This window comes from Euwallacea fornicatus, chromosome 8, assembly GCF_040115645.1.
Source record: "Euwallacea fornicatus isolate EFF26 chromosome 8, ASM4011564v1, whole genome shotgun sequence".
Classification (NCBI taxonomy): Eukaryota; Metazoa; Arthropoda; class Insecta; order Coleoptera; family Curculionidae; genus Euwallacea; species Euwallacea fornicatus.
In genome coordinates this window covers 3563729-3580990 of record NC_089548.1, presented here as the reverse complement: position 1 = coordinate 3580990, position 17262 = coordinate 3563729, and the positions used below count along the sequence as shown (strand labels likewise).

Genomic DNA, 17262 nt, shown 5'->3' with positions numbered 1-17262 from the left:
ATAGGTACGGTAATACTTTATTTTCAGAACACAAGGTGTCAAATTAAAGAAAAAAAAACTTCTTCGAGCAACTCTTAAAAGGTAATTCTTTAGTCCATTTCGTTGAAGTTTGACAGTGCTATTTATGGTTATTATTTTATTTGTGCACCACTGACTTGTTTGAAATTTTTATTTTTTTTTTCGCATTAAGCAACTAAAATCACAACTTGATGCGAAAAAACTATAAATATTTCAAACAAGTCAGTAGCGCACAAATAAAATAATAACCATAAATAACACTGCGAAACTTCAATCAAATCGGATAAAGGATTATTCAAATTTTTACGTAAATAAGATTTTTTTTTAAGTTGACACTCTGTTTCTTGAAAACGAAGCATTACCGGACCTATATTTATAGAGACTTTTTGTCTTAGAATCGCGAAAAGAATCACCCTTTGAAGTTAAGCTACATACTCTGAATGAAGGAATCTTGAGTGTATTGTCGGTGAATTTTGAATTTAAATGGTTTTATCCAAAGAACGCCAAGAAGGTGCTGTTCAGCTGTGAGTGAGATTAAGAATCGTGGGTGATATTGAAAAAAATTGTACCATATTGTTCACTATTTCGAAATAATTTACGAAAAAGAAACGATAATCCGATTTAAGTAAAGTACATCACCATGCCGTCGAATTTTTTAATGAAATGAAATATATTATTTCATTATTAATAAATCGCTCCTTAATGACGCTCTTCATATCAATCCATAAATAGAAGAAGCCTGTTTGTGCAAAGCGCTATTTTATTTATTTAGTTAAAACAGAATCAATAACCAGACAAAGCGGTGGATGACGGATAGTGAGACCTGATATTCCTGATCCTATCCCCCTCAATTTCCAAAGTTTTTCTTTTCAACAGTATTTCCCTTTCCAGGATGTTTCGCATGTTGATCATTTGCTCCTGTGACTTTTGAGCCTGGCGCAGTTGGGCCTGCAGAGCTGCCACATTCTCTCCAATCGATTTAACTTCTTCTACCAAACTGTGAACGATAGATTACCATTCAGCTTAATGCAAAAAGGTATAGCAAACCCGAAATGAGGAGCATCGCGACAATTCTCTACCCTCGGTCTTAGAAGTCTATTGTCTAGTCTTGTCTGAGCTATTTTCATTGGAGTGTCCATTCTTCTTATAGCGGCTCGTAATGTGTTCATCAGATCCTCGACATCTGCCAGCTGTCTCAAAAGCTGTATCAAAGGAATTCGTGCCAGAAGGCATAGATAGGTATGCCGGTGTTCTAAAAAGTGGATTTATCACTAATTTTTAAATGAACATTTGATTCTTTTTAATGAAATTATATCACGAGGTCCTGCATTTAAAGTTGTGAAACTGTCGCTTCCGATAAAACTGCAAGGAAATTTTAAACATCATACATCACCGGGAAAAAAATGTTCTTTTTTAAAAATTAGAGAATATTCAGAGGTGGTCCACTTTTCGGGAACGCCCAGTATAATGAAAACGGACCTGTTTCAGCTCAATTTCCATTTTCCGAACAGCTTCCTGTACGCAAGAAACTTTTTTGTTTAAAGCCGTTTCGACTTTATCGGCTTGTGTTCTCAGATCTCTGGCCGCATTTGTTAAAATAGCATCCAAGGTATCCCGCAAGGCTACCGAGCGCTGACGAGTTCTTTCCGCTGCGAGGAGGATTTCTTTAGTGAAGAGTTCCCAGTATTCGGGAGTAGATTGGCTGCAAATTATTCAATTAAGGTAACCGATTTTATTTCAGAATAATTCTTTGAAAAGGGATAAAGATTTCTTCATATTTATTTAAAACGCCGATAAATTGGTTTATTTTGGACAAACCCCGATAAGGCCAACCAATCACTTCTTGCATCTTTCTGGCTGGAGTTGATATCGCAAGTGTAGATTTAGTTCCCACCCGTTTTTCAAAAACTCGACCCACCTTGAAAACGAACAGGACAAACTTTGAAAAACCGTAAAAACAAAGATAAAAGACAAAGGGGTTAAAAGAAATGATGATACTCCTGAGCTGGACTGCAAAAACGACAACTGGCAAAACGCAAAATCCAGTACGTCCAACCTGCCACCTGTAAGCAACAACTTCGGTCCTTTTGAACAAGAAACAGACGAAGTATACAGGAAAACTAATGGTTATAAGTTAATGAGGAAAGGAAAGAACATACTTGTCTGGAAAGCTGACCGCTCCAGTCTTAAACATCAAAATAGTGGACCGAGTGTTCAATGAAGAGTTCAGAGCATCAATTTCATGTGAAATGCTTTTATCACTCCAATCATACTCTAATTGCTGTTTGGCGGTGCGATCCTCCAAAAGCTGGATTTCCACATCTTTCAATGTTCGAGAGAAAATGTCCCTGATTTCCGAGCAAAGGGCTATCTCTTTGATCAGTTCCTCCTCAACTTCGTCTCGTACTAACTCGCTGTCTAGTCGACCAGTCCGTCTTTCCAAGCTCTCGCCAGCTGCAAAATCACCCTTTGATATACCGATGCAGATTAATAAGAAGTATTTGGGACACCAATAGATTCTGGAATCTGCAGAACCGAAGCAGCCTGCTTCAGCCTCCTTCTCTGTTCCTCCAGAAAGGTAATTTCTTCAGCGGCCAAGATAATTGCTCTGTCCAACTCGCACTTCCAATGCGTTATCTCCATTTCTCTTTGGTTAAGGCGTTTCGTATTATCTGCCTGCTTTTTATCAACGTCTGATTGAGTTTGTTCCAAAGATTTTCTACTATTCCAGTCGATGCTAAAATGAAAAAAACACTGAACAAAGCGGTTCATAAAATTTTATGCTATTAAGTCTAAATCAGCACAGTAAACTAAAAAGGAAAACAAAACGACAAAAACATTATCAATTAAAATTCATCAAAAGTAGCAGAAAAATCGACAAATAAAATATGGACCTAGACATAGATGAAGTTAATGTCAAGTTTTTCGCCTAATTAGTTCTTGTTATTGTTCACTATTGCCGATCTGATTGAAAATTTCAATATCAACTTGTTGCGGGGCTGGATTCTTACATATTTGCTCTGTGCTGCTCAGTTTTCGTATTATCCAACACCTCCAAATTATGAGACCTCCATTGCCCTTCACTATAGTGAGTGATTGAATATTTATCAACAACAGGTCTAGTCCCAGTCAACCCTCCTAGTGGAGTCCAATCGACTTTGCCGGTCGCCCATGGTCCCACAGGACCCATTTCCAAAACCTACAAAATTTCATTGACTGACTACCTTTTAACTCTACTTTACGAGATGTTAAACTGAAAAAATTAGTACTTGACTGCCAAAACGTAAGGAATTTCAAAATTCGGAACCACAAAACTTGTGTGGGATTGAGCACCCTGAAAGTCGGTTTCGAGACTATAAGCTCTCATCAGTTCTCTTCATTACGGATTGGTCGGCCAGCGGAGATAAATCGAATTGATATTTCAAAATTTGTATGCTCTCAACTGCAGTGTCCGGAAGATTGATTTCATGTCTATTAGTTTTCATCAGTTCGATTTATTTCAGCCGGCCGACCAATCCGTAATAACCCGAATTGAAGAAAGCTAATAGATCCGAAACCGACCTTCGAGATGCTTCAATTGAGAGCACTTACATATTGGGATAACGCATCTCAAAACGTTTTTTTATTATGAATTGATAAGAGGCATTAAATTGGTCACGGTTAAGCAATTAGACTCTCCAGGTATCTCTAAGCCTGTCTAATTTTTACTGACCGGTTGTGCCATTATGGTATCTTCAGGTTGAGGCAAATAAGAAACCGGCTTCTCTGCGGGTGGTTCTGGTCTCAGTTCACTTGGTTCTGGAACTTCGTCACCAATTCCAGGATTTTCTGGGTCGAATGGTTGCTGTCTGCCGGCAGTAGCGTGCATGGCTGAAAGATTTGGTCTTGTAGTGGTGTTTTGAAGATTATTGGTATTTACGAGTGTCGAAAATGTACCGAGAAAAATAATTGTTTAAGTTTATAGTTTCTCCAAATTGAGCTAAATAAGAGCAAAGAGCGCAACTTCTCGCCATATTATTGACTAAACATTTCAACCCCAACGTGTATGTTCAATAACTTAGGCACATAATATAATATTCAAATGAATATATTTAGTTTTACGTATAAAAGGTAAAAAGTGATAAATATCAATAAACAGAATTTGCTAACATCGATGAAAATAATTTAAATTTCGTGCTTCAAACTCGAAAAAAATGAGAATTTTTATGTCTGTGGCGCCATCTAGTAGACGGTAGTGTCTAAATTGAACTTTTCATCGAAGAAACCTGTTTTTAAATATTTGGATCATTTTAAAACGAAAACATCTGTTTTAGACAAGCTTGTAATTTCGACAATGACAAGCTGAGTTGGAATCGGATGATTCTGATCGTCGAGTGTTTTGTTTTCGTCAGTTTGGTTGTCATGCTCCAGCTTGAATTTTATGAAAAAAATAATAAAGAGAAAGCTAAAATACTTGGGGAAAGTACAGTCTCAAGTCTCTTGTTTCTAATTCAAGAGCTTTACCGGAAAATGTTCTTAATATCTTCAACCTTGCCGCATTAAAATTCCTATCCGGTAACCTATATTAGGACTCAATATACGTCCCCCCCTCAAATGTGCGGTTAGATCCGTATTATTTTAAGGTAAATAAAATCCAATTTAATCCTTTATTAATATTAATAGTCAGAACTGCGACTCATATGTTGATTACTTCCATCAATGCAGCATTACGAATGCAGTGTCACAATATGAAGATATTCAAGCACCAAATCTTATCTGAGTCTCAGTTACGGAAGTTAGGGGAGCATCAGTACTCTTGTCAAAGTGTTAGCATTTGTGATAACATTTTACAACCTTATTGGAACTGGTTGGTGATGAGAGTCCCAATATGGTTTGCCCCCAATTTGCTTACCATCATGGGTCTTATGGTCAATATTATTACTGCTTTAATATTAGTTGTGTAAGTTACTCGCCTGTTATTCCAAACCCTAAATACTAAATATAAATGTCCTGGAATAGCTATTCTGCTGATGCTCGACAAGAACCCCCCAGATGGGCTTGTGCTTTATGTGCTTTAGGATTATTCATGTATCAAAGCTTGGATGCCATTGATGGCAAACAAGCTCGCCGAACAGGCAGTGCCAATCCTTTGGGAGAATTATTTGACCATGGATGCGACTCCTTGTCCACAGTCTTTGTAGCCATATCAGCATGCATAGCTATTCAATTGGGGACTTATCCTTCATGGATGTTTTTTCAGGTAAATTTATATTGACTTAAAGGACAGAAATACTACCGTGTTTTTCGCAGTAATTATAAAAATTTCCCACCTAAAAGGGGAACGCCCACATAAAATTTGCATTATCATCGCATCAAAAATAAAAGCCATCAAAAATAAAAGCGTACTGTGTAGCTTTTTAAGGACAATAATTAAAGAAACCATATTAAACTTTTTTTATAATCTAGTTTCTCATTGGGTTAAATATCCTCTAAATTACGAAATGCTCGTACAGGATTAGGTAGACATTTTTTAACTTTAAAAATATTTTTTATATTTTTTCTTACATTCCCTCTAATTTTTCAATTACTTTTTAAAATTTTCAAGATTATATGCAAATTTTTCAGCATTTTTTCCCATATACAGCTCTTAGATTTCCATGATCACTCAGGGAATTTTCTAATCATTCCTTAAATCCTGATCATAAAATTTGGCTTCCCACATCAAAATTTTCCTCCTTAAGACAACACTGAGTATTCAAACATTTCATTTATATAGTTTATTTTTCAAGCTGAAGAATATTGTACATTGTATCTTTAGAGGAAAATTACTTTTTAACTGGTGTTTTTAGTGTTTCTGTGCAATGTCTCTATTTTATTGCGCTCACTGGCAGACCTATGTGTCTGGTACTTTGCGCTTTGGAAAAGTGGATGTGACTGAAGCCCAAATGACTATCATGGGAATATTACTTATATCAGCTACTTTTGGCCCCAGCATTTGGTCTGTTAAGGTAAGAATTACGACTCTAACCCAGATTTACTTAATTAATTTTTAAATCTAAAGAACTATTATTTGCCACATTTTTAAACAAACTTATGAATAGGAGCATATTAGTTTTTTAGCGGCACTTTTATACTCTGGTATTTAGTGCCATTGAGTACCTTCGTTTGTGGAGGGTGGGCCCTTTACAGAACGGTAGTCATTATATTTACCGGTGGAGTAGGAAAAAATGGATCCACTGTGGCAGTAAGTTTGCAGGAAACAGTGATTTCTGATTGCAGAGCATGGGCTGGGCGCTAACATATCTCTTTTGTGTTTGTTTTATTTAAATTCAAGTATCCGGGGTAAATGTGGTTCATTATTGGGGTTTATTGTTCTGTTATAAGGCCAGACTTCAAACCAATTTACATTATTACTTCCCTTTTAATACTCCGTGTAGGTCAGGCAAAGGGATATCAATATTGAGATTTTATTGATTTTTACCATTGTTTTGTGTTTCATACTAATTCACCTGTTTTTAAAACACTTTATAAGACAGTATCAATTCTTGTTTCATGGCTAAATTTCACGTCTTGATTATTATTTTTTTGGTGAAGGGATGAAAAGGTTTATTGGGGCAATCACAATATTACTCAATTAGCATATGTATAGGGATGAATAATTTGTGGGGAAAATCAATAGTTCGTGGATTTCCATTTGTTCCACGGGGTGTGCCATTTTAGAGCATAATATTTTAATAATAATACGTTATTTACAAAAATTTTAATCTTTGTATGTCAGGATATAGTGCTGAGTTGTAACGAATCAATGTTTTAATGAAAACCAACATCATATTGACGAAAAATTGTAGGAAAAGGTAATGGTAAGTCCGCAAAAGAAATATAAACACATTGGGGAACCCGGCGACACGTGTATGTACTGATAGAGTTGACGTTTAGATTTCAACTTTGGTCCATTCTTAAGTAATAGTAGCCAGTGTCGACATAAAGCTAGGAAAGCTCTTAGATAAAGTTATTGAGATTTTTATAATTTTGTTGCTAGATAATATATATATTCGGAAAACCAGAATTTTTGACTTAGGGTTCTTAAATATTTCTGAACGAGAAAACGAATGTAGAGAAAGAATACCTGAGTAAATGATCGTCTTTTAATTCAGCTTTCTTTCATTTATTTCATCTATTATACAGTTGAATGAAATGTAAGCAGAGAAAAAAAGAAAGAAGTCTGCAACGCCCAAAATTTACTGAGATTCCCCTATTTTTAGAATAAATCATATTTGGGGACAGTACAAAACTTACAAGAATATCGGTATTTAAATTAGCAATTGATATTTGCATATGTTATGTATCTAAAGATTTATAAAAGAAATTTCCCTTATTCTAGAGACTATCAAACTCAATTACTAGGCGTAATTTTTACGAAATATAGTTTTAAAGTCGATACTTTCTTAAGTTTTCGGCCTGTTATGAACAAGTCGGTTTTGTTCAATATTTCCTGTTGCTTCCCTGTATATTCTAGGCGATTTTTGTGGTCGATTACGAAAGGGAGGAGAAGAAACCGATTAAATGTTGCTGCAAGGACAATCACTTTTACCGTTTTTTTATTGCAGTTTTAATTATTAGTTCAACTTTTTTTGCTTATGCTTATACTGTTATTGCTGCAAAATTGCAGCCGAATGTAGGATTTACTTTGGTATAACCAATCTGAGTCTAACAAAATGATTGCCATAATTATACAATTCAATGTCATATACGTGTGATGTTTACTCTCTAAACTCCGAATTAACTTTGATTTTCGAGATTACTGTTAGGGTTACAGTAAAATCTGATTTTTTTTATGACAGTTGATCCATAAGTAAAGATAAAAATACAAATATATACTCCCTAAATCCCTACCGTAGATATGAGCCACATAAAAATGGAGGGTTTAACCTTTTAAGCCTTATTTTTATAATTAAAAGAGCCGTGTTTAAATCTAAATCACTTGCGCGTTTTATTTTCATATGAAGATTCCCACCCTGGACGTCGAGGTAAAGCTCATACCCATAGCCATTGCGTGTGCAGTCGCACTAATTTTGGCTCAGGCCAATGTCACTGTCATTCTGGCAGGGGGAGTCGGCAAAAACGGATCTACAGTGGCGGTGAGAAAGACGTTGTAGATGTAGATGTTCCGTAAATGATGTAGAACTGCCACCTTATCTCGCTAAATAATATGTGCAAAAATTTTCGATAACGTTATTCCAACTTATTAAAAATCTTCATTAGCCATGAAAAGTAGATGTTTTTTCCCGATATACAGTCACGAGATTTATTATTCGTCCACCAGAGTTATTTTCTAAAAATCGTTTATAACACACAGTAAATGTTGCGCTTGATTGAAAATGAGTCTGTATGCAATTAAACTATGCAGTTTTTATTAAATTAGCAGTAAAATAATACTCAAAAATTATTTTAAAACTGCTTAGCAATTCTTCTAAGTCTAAAATGCTTAAAGGAGAGAAATTACTTAAATATAAATAGGCAATAACTGATTGTAAAGGAATCCTTAGCCCTCGGATACACTGTTGTACATGTTTTCGAGCAATGTCGCCAGAAAAGGGGTTCTCTTCAAACATGGCAATGGCCTAGCATCAGAAGCAAATAGTCATGATAAGTCAAATTATGAGACCCATAAGACTTCGACGTTATACCGTGGATAAACATATTCTTTATATGCCGAATTCGATTTTTAATAAGCTGAAATACCGCATTTGGTCGAAATGGCTCTTAACTAGCGGATTCAAAGTAATGTCACGCAATGAAATAAAAACAAAGTTGAAAAATCGAAGAATCCGTCAGTTAAGGGTACTTTTAACTTTTTCTATCTCAAATGCTTTGCTACAGTGGCAGTTCTAGTGGTAACGAAATAGCTATTTTTGGGGTCTTTGAACACGCGCAGCTGGGAGCAACAATACTAACTGGGTATAGGTATACCATTAGCACTATATTATAACAAAATATTGAGCTTTCCATTAATAATTATTATTAGTGTCGTATAATGCATAGTTTAAATTGTTCATAAACATACAATAATAGTAGCTATGAAAATAAAACTAGCAATGTGCCCCATTTGAAAATATCTATTTTTAGCATTTATGTATATGAGTAGAAAATAATTGCTCTATAGTCAACCCATCTTTTCCAGCAACAATCATATGTTGTAATTCTGTGTATGCATGAACAATTTTGTCTAATGGAAGAAATAGCATGTGCAGCTTCAGCTTTAATAGTAGTAGATTAGATTAAGTGTAACTTGCTTGGTTGTAATTTGATTAACTGCTAAATTGCAATGAGCTTGTAACATATCTGTAAAGGCTCCGTACTTGCATTTAAAGAGGTAAAAGGGTTGCGTTATACTTTATGGGAGCTTTTCTCCCGTTTATCATAGCCCAATAATGCTAGGGAAGGTTAAACTAGTTCTAAGCTCCTTAATTGTATGGACAACAACATTCTTTTGAAGTACGTGTAAACTCGAGAAAATATCCCCCTTCGGCTAGTACGGAGCAGCCCTTTAGTGTCAAGAAGTAAAATATTTCCGTAAAATATATACGTACGTGTATCCCCTCTGGAGCAATATTTCGGGAAAAAATAAATCACCTTCAATTGTGCAACATAATAAGTACTTTTCCAGGAGGATTTCTGCCAGACAAACTTAACAAAATAAATTAGTTCTAGTTGTTCAACATATTTTATATATTGAACGATGAATATTTTGTCAAGTTTGTCTGTCAATCATCTTCCAGGAAAAAGTTACGAGAATAACTATATTTCAATCCTAAAGATTTTTCAAAGTTCGTTTATCCCAAATTTCTGATTAACTTGGCAACAGATGCTTGCCATTGGTTTGTTACCCCATAGAGACCTAAACTCAGGTCGGCATTTCAATAATTTACCCATTAGGGCCAGAAATGTTGTGAGGTTCGGCAGCATTCTCCAAATTCACCGCTGGAAGTCACCGCAAGTATTTTAATGTCTTAGCTTTTTCAAATTTTAGTTAAAAATTAGTATTATGCTTTTGATTAAGTCAAATGCATTGTATGTATAGGTATAGAGGTACCTAAACCCTATAGGACCTGAATAATTGGTCGGTCGGATATGGCTAGTAAATTTACATGACTTTAACAGGTAAAAATGATGCAGTTCTCCAAATTTAACGCAGATGTGAAGTTTTTTTTTTATTTCAACGTACCCGCTCGCAACTAGTTCATAAGTTCTGTTCCATGGAAGCAACGCTGCTGGTCAAGTTACCGGCATTGCAGCAATGTGGTCAGGACGGTAATTTCCATAAAAACGAAGTAATAAAAGCATAGAGCAGTGAAAAGTTTATTTATTTTTATACAGAGCTGTCGCATTTTAATTCTGGAAATATAATTATAAATTTAGTGTAAAAAATAGATCGCTTACATACAGTGTGACTCATTTGTTTTGGGGTCGGTCTGTAAAAAGTTTATTAATTGTGCGATTTAGCCCGGATTTTTTTTTAAATATAGAGCTTGATAAACTGCACATTTTCATTAAAAATGGCCTGGTTGATATAAAATTCAAGCACTACAATGTGACAGTTTCCAGGAGCAAAATTTTAATAAATCATATTAACAATTTTTTAGAACCATTAGGTGCACCCCACTGGATTGACCACCCCTCAAAACGGCCTACACAAAATTTTATTGAAAAATTTTAAGTAATAATGATTTTGTAAAAATGCACCCTCAGTATGAGTTTATTTTCAAAAATTCATAATAGGCTATGGAGAACAAGTGAAGTGTTTAGCTGTCAAACAAACGCAACAAACAACTTCGATATTAGAACTTGTTTGTACTTAATGGAAATGAAATTATTAATCGTGATAATTATGGAAAATTTAAGTGTAAGAGAAAAAACAGAAATTGTTCGTCTTGTTGGCGACAACGTGCGCTCGGCAGCAGAACCTGAGGCAAAATTCAACATCAGACATCCAGTTAGACCAGTAAGTCGAAGTGACGAGGCAAAATGGACGCCGTAGACTTTTCCTAAATAACAACCAAATTTTGCAATATTTTCACGGCAATCCCCGAAATAGCTTTAGAATGGCTAGTTTGGACCTTAATATACCCAGAGAAAGTATAAGAAGATGTAAGTAATTCTGCTACAAAAGCGTTATTACTCAAAATTATGTACAAGCCCGTTTTGAGGATTGGTCAATCCAGTGGCGTGCATAGTTTTTTTTATTAAAAAAATCGCTAATATGATTTATTAAAATTTTACTCCTAGAAACTGTCATAGTAAGGCTTAAAATTTATATCAACCAGGCAATTTTTGATGAAAATGTGCAGTTTATCAAGCTCTATAATTAAAGAAAAATCCGGCCTACATCGCACAATCAATAAACTTTTTACAGACTGACCCCAAAACAAATGGGTCATACTGTATATCTATTATTAAAGGAAAAATAAAAGTTATACGACTACAAGATTTGTAATTGATTTACTTAGATAACTTCCTACTGCACGTTACATACTATTAATTACTGAATACTCTTAAACTTAGGGCGCTATATAATGTAAAAACTAATTTCAATTATTCTCTTACGCTTTTTACTTTCTATGAAACCTTACTGATCGTATTTGAATACAATATGCACCCAGCTGGACAAGGTAGGAAATAGATAGGGGGAAATAACTAGAATCGTGAGCGCTGGAAGTATTATCAAGATGTTTTTACACCAATAATTACTGACCCGAGTTTACCTTCAAATTGGTTTATTGTCGAAAATGAAATAAAAATTATTGAGCAATAAACTGTGTTTGAAGGTAAACTTTTTATCAAGTTTCTTGATGCAAAGTATTTATAAATATTATGCCGCTGGACCATTTTATTAGGTTGGAGGCGATCCTCGCAACATACAGTCTACAAGCAGACTGCGTATCCTCGTTCAATTGCAGGGGTGTTCATTGGGACACTCACGTTTGTGGGAATTGAAAGGTTTTTTTTAGTAAATCTCAAATATTTTGATTACATGTAGTAATTAAATTCCTGCTTAGTTCTAAAACAAATTACTAATCGCAATAAATATTTTTTAAATTATTTTAATTATATTACCGACAGCTCTGACTATCGTGCATATCAACTTCCAGATAAGCATGCCACACAAAACTAGCCGGGTTTGTCTACAGCTTGTGTTATTCTAGTACATTTAAGTGTGGCGCTATTGCATGACTCGGTTATTTACTAAAATTCATACTAAAACTCTTTGAAAATTTTCCTGTCTTTTACTTCCTGCAACAACGGAAAAGTTCAGCTTCTTCGCACTAAAGAGATACTCATGTTTGCTTGTCTTTTGCTTTTAAGTAAGAGTTGCGGTGCAGTGTTAACAGGACTTCATTGAACAAAAGAACAGTAAAATTTTTAATTATTTTTGTAATTTTCCCAATCTAAATCAAACCTTAATTTATCATTTGCATATGAGATAGGAACTATGAAAAAATAACGGTAAATCTAAAAAAAACTTTTCATAAAATCGACACAAGTTTTAGGCGCCCTTTGCAAATAACATGAAAACATTAAAAATTTGCTACATTGATTTAATTACATCCAGTATAACAAAAGGTGAGATAAAATGTAAACCAGAATCAACTCCTGTTGATACAGTCACTAGCTTAGTGCACGTATGTGGTGCACTGCCATCACCTGAGTTCGGGCTGTAGATAGAACGTGGAATTGAGAAAAAATCTCTTGCAGGGAACCAGCGTACTTTCTCCAATAATACCCATATTATTGGTCGTGCTTCCAGCTTTTATTATCTACAAGAAGTCTGAACAAGAGATATATCAGAACCATCCAGTGTTGTATATTTTTGCTTTTGGATTGGTCGCAGCTAAAATCACGAATAGATTGGTGGTAAGTTTTCAAGCGAATTTGCCAATTTTGTGATTTTTACATAAATGTTATTTTTGAGTTAAGGCACATATATTAAAGTAGTAACCTGGTCGCACAATTAAATTATTTTGCGAGAATACGTGCATGGGTATACTTGAAAATTGCTCGATTGAAACGGCTATACTTTAAGTTGATTTTAGTCTACTCAATTTCTTGTATAATCGGCTGAATATTTTTTTAAATATGTTAAATACCCCCTTTTTAACTGCAAATTTTCCCAATAACCACACTACCAGTCTCCATCAAGATACAGTATAAGGTGTGTCAAATTCGCGGTGCCTATGAAATCTCGGTAATCGCAAGAGAGACATTTAAGGAGATTCCAATGGTCTCTGGAATATTAAGGTACGTCAATACCGACCCTAATCGACCTGAGGAGAACTTTAATTTGGGGCAGAAACGTCCACATATTACAACTCTTTAGATCCTATGGCTGTTGAACTTCGATACTATCAAACTATCTTAAAAAAATTATTGTTACGATCGAGAATCGTTAGGAACGAATATTATCTATTTTAGGTGGCCCATATGACCAAAAGTGAAATGCAAATGTGGGACTACTCTCTGATTGGTCCTGCAATGCTCTTTTTCAACCAGTATTTCAACACATTTTTCAACGAATATATTGTATTATGGTTAGCCTTGGTAAGTGTTTTTCGTCTATTTTATACCCACATACAACAGTTTATTCTCTCCCCATCAGGTGTGGGTCACTTTAGATCTTGTAGTGTACTGTTGGCGAGTCTGTCACGAAATTTGTGCATTCTTGAGAGTGGAACTCTTCAAAATTCCATATCCAGGAGGGCCGCAAAAAGTGTACGAAGCGCCGTCGACGTCAGAAAAGAATGGTACGAAATCACATAGCAAAATTAAAACTCGAAGTAATTCTCGAAGTTCAAGGCTTTAATGAACGCCCTGCCGTAACTTATATTTGAATTCTGTAACTATGTATATCCAATGTTAACGATGTACAGAGTGATTCATTAACAAGGAGAAGTCTAAAAGTTGGAAATACTACACCTCAGGTAGCGACCATTGACGTAAACATGTGATATCTGAAATTTGATAGTTCGGGAAATGTACGGGGTGTTAGAAAAAAATTCAATTTAATCAAATCATATTTTACTCGTCGCCTAATAAATTAAATTCCCAAATTTTCAGGCTTTCCGAGCTAAATGTTTTCACGAAAATGGCAAAAAACAAATTGAAACTTTAATTTCCAACATCTTGCTGAATATTTAAGAAATTATGAACGTTCGGATAAAACTTGTTTGCGAGAAGCGTCATCGTTTCATGTGTAATGTATTTCCAGCTTCTGGATTTTCCATTGTTAATAACTCGCCGTGCATAGCTGTAACTTTCACGTAAAACAATGAAAGTACTTTACAGCGATACACCGCTCTAAAGATGGATCGGATGTTGCAGAATGTACCCATTTTGTTTAACAAGCGCTAAGGTGTATATTGGGTATTTCTCTATAATCTTGGTTTTCCTAACGGGATACGGTATTTCAGTTTTAAACCAGGAGCAGATCTGAAATAGGGAAGCAAAAATTGGAAGGGATGTATATTTTATTTTATATGTTAAAAGGTATATTATTGGGTTTGAATAATTTTCTTTCATTGGAATGTTACATTGACTTACTGTGCCAAAATTGCCTATTATCACACTCATTTTTCATTGTCTGTTCGCATAAACTATGAAGGTGATTGGTGGTTTAATTGCCTTTATTTATTGATAATAATATATAGCTCGCTAACAATTAAGTTTTCGCCTTGAAAAGGAACGTTGTGATAGCTGATAGATGGTTCGTAACATCCAAACGCACATTATTACCGAAGTGTATCATTCCCAACGTTACAAATCAACAAAAAAACATTATATATTTATAAAACAAATCGTAGATGTATAAGTAAGACTTTGTTATGTGTGATATACATACCTACGTAGAAATGCTTAAGAAAAATGTCACTTTAGGCGATGCTAGTTGTTATAAATGTACAGGTAGATATAAACATTTTCAGCTTAGATTTTCTTTATTTCTTTTATCCCTTGGCGTCTGAAAATTGTCTTGTATGCAATTAGATTCGCTTGTTGTGCAATCACAAACTTGCTAAAGGCTGACGAAAAATACAAACGTTTATTTTCAAATCACGCGCCATTTTTAATATTTCCACGCATTAAACAAAAATCCACTCACACTAAAACACGCCAATTTATGTAGTACTTCTTAGTTCCAAAATTCATGGAAATCGATAAAAGGCCGCGTGCATATCGGTAAAACGAACTAATATTGGATATAGGTAAGTTCGCCTAGAATGCCTTAGTTTTGATTCAGAAATTTTTGGTCAACCGTTGTACAGTCATTTCGTGGACCCCCTATATATATGGACCTGCCGCGTTCCATGAAAATAACCCCGTAGCAATATGCTGCTCCCTCCATCGTTTGCAATTGGTGCAACACATTTTGGATAAAATCTGCTAAATGGTTCCTTCGCTGGTCGTATGAGATATAATTTCTTTTCGGTCAATCTGTGATCATCAACGCTTAGATGGACTTCCAAAACCGGAAGTTGGGTAATTATTTTTGTAGCAGATATCTGCGGATCCCCTGAGGTGCTCTTTTGATTCTTATAGGCATCCAAAATGTTGTTATACGAGATGTTCCTGATTTCGGCATAATTTACGCATGCCCTTCTGTCATTGCGATGCTCAGTAATTTTAAACACACTGTAGATCAGCAAAAGAAACTACCTTGGAATGGAAGTCACTCTCTTTTCTTCCAAAAAGGCATTCATTACCATGAATTTTAGCACGATATAAATTTGCTTACCCGGCATATTTATTTCTACAAAAGAAATTGCGATCAATCTGGGTTAACATGTAAATTTACTTTTGTAACTTCACTTATTAGGTGATTATTTAGGTTTTTTGTTTATCTGCTCACATGCTTATTGCCTGCACCCTCCAGAAAAATGATAGCTTTATTTCTTCGAAAATAATGCGATAACAGGTCCTGGTTACCTTTTTCAGATGAAGACCTAACGTCTGCCCTGCTTGTTTGTGAAGAGACGTAACAGCGGTTTTTATTTATTTTTTTTTAATTAAGAAAATTTATTGTATTTTATTATTTTGATAAATAAATGTTGGGTAAAACCTTTCCGAGTCTCATTGTTACAAATCCGCTTGATTTTTGTCGCGAACTGATTTTCTGAAGTCTTTAAAGAGAATTTCAATCATTTTTTTTCCAGAAATATACGACTTTTTCTTAGATGCTGAAGATTTGGCCTACCTGTCCTCGCACAATAGTGGGCAAAGGATGGCCGAACTGACTCTACAAGACACCCACTCTGCACTGACTTTTAATTATGGTTGAAATAATTAAACTGTTAAAATGCAAAAAATCTTTCAATATCTTCTCGACAGCATCTATCATCGAGCTTTTTTCTTGAAGAAGGATGTGGTTCCACGTGCCGTCTACAGTATGCAATTAACCACTCTTCATTTTTCTCAAACCCATTTCGATGTAGGAATCTTGGTATTTAATATATTACAGTTCACAGGCTGAATCATTTGTCTAGGAGGATGGTTTTATTGTGGCGCACCTCGGCAGTTAGTATTAACAATACTTACAAATGTGTCCTACTTTGTGAAACTTTAAACTGTAAATTTTGCTCCTGAAATCGCTTCAAATCACCTTGTCCCAATTCGGTTTCTCAAGGCATTGGGCAGTAATTGCTTCTCGTCCAATTTAATCCATAGATATGTAAAAAATAATCTTAGTACTAGATAGGCCAGGGCGTTTTGGAAAAGCGTTTTCACAATATAAAGAGTGTCCATTTGTCTTACATTAAATGATTTTCATTTGACATGCCATGACATGAATGATGATTCATTTGACATGTCTGGTGATAACATTGTGACCCACAGTTTCCATTCACCTCTATGGGAAACGTTCGTGTAAAAACCGTAATAGAAATCCTAGCAGTGATGCTTATAAAATGCTTAAAAATAAGATGGTACCTAAATGGTATATGTACTTACAGCTGAGAGGTAATTGTTTATTATCTAATAATAGATTTTATTTTATTAAATTATCTTATTTCAAGGACTAATTTCAATATGGGGAAAAAAATCCTGCAATTTCAAAGCAAAAACTTCATGTATCTATCGATCTAAGCTTCGAGGTTTGCACCCAGTTTCTCCACGATAACGGCGACTTTTATTAGACTAGTTTTCCTCGACGTAGTCTCGTTTGATAGAAAATTGCAAGCTGTTTTCAAATCTATCAAACATCATTTTAAAGATGATCTA

General features: G+C 34.9%; 2 protein-coding genes across 11 annotated transcripts; one reads left to right on the top strand and one right to left on the bottom strand.

Annotated features, from left to right (window-relative positions):
- Nucleotides 1–737: 737 nt before the first annotated feature.
- Tektin-A (Tektin A) lies at nucleotides 738–4297 on the bottom strand. Of its 2 annotated transcripts, none has more exons than XM_066284978.1 (7): nucleotides 3731–4297; nucleotides 3030–3217; nucleotides 2529–2755; nucleotides 2178–2472; nucleotides 1498–1720; nucleotides 1066–1220; nucleotides 738–1015 (listed from the first exon to the last, which is right to left on the bottom strand). In XM_066284978.1, exons 1-7 carry the CDS (start codon nucleotides 3884–3886, stop codon nucleotides 802–804), a joined length of 1458 nt encoding a protein of 485 aa, XP_066141075.1. In that variant the 5' UTR covers nucleotides 3887–4297; the 3' UTR covers nucleotides 738–801. The 2 variants fall into 2 exon arrangements, with proteins under 2 accessions (XP_066141075.1, XP_066141076.1); XM_066284979.1 differs by lacking the exon at nucleotides 3731–4297 and adding an exon at nucleotides 3293–3460 and having other exon boundaries at nucleotides 739–1015.
- Nucleotides 4298–4363: 66 nt separating this feature from the next.
- bbc (choline/ethanolaminephosphotransferase 1 bbc) lies at nucleotides 4364–16415 on the top strand. Of its 9 annotated transcripts, XM_066284983.1 has the most exons (10): nucleotides 4364–4640; nucleotides 4723–4957; nucleotides 5017–5257; nucleotides 5847–6005; nucleotides 6110–6241; nucleotides 12751–12909; nucleotides 13468–13593; nucleotides 13652–13796; nucleotides 16200–16319; nucleotides 16375–16415. In XM_066284983.1, exons 2-10 carry the CDS (start codon nucleotides 4731–4733, stop codon nucleotides 16398–16400), a joined length of 1335 nt encoding a protein of 444 aa, XP_066141080.1. In that variant the 5' UTR covers nucleotides 4364–4640; nucleotides 4723–4730; the 3' UTR covers nucleotides 16401–16415. The 9 variants fall into 9 exon arrangements, 8 of the variants coding, with proteins under 8 accessions (XP_066141080.1, XP_066141079.1, XP_066141078.1 ...); XM_066284982.1 differs by lacking the exons at nucleotides 4364–4640; nucleotides 6110–6241 and adding an exon at nucleotides 8004–8135 and having other exon boundaries at nucleotides 4707–4957; XM_066284981.1 differs by lacking the exon at nucleotides 4364–4640 and having other exon boundaries at nucleotides 4707–4957.
- The last annotated feature ends 847 nt before the right edge of the window (nucleotides 16416–17262 follow it).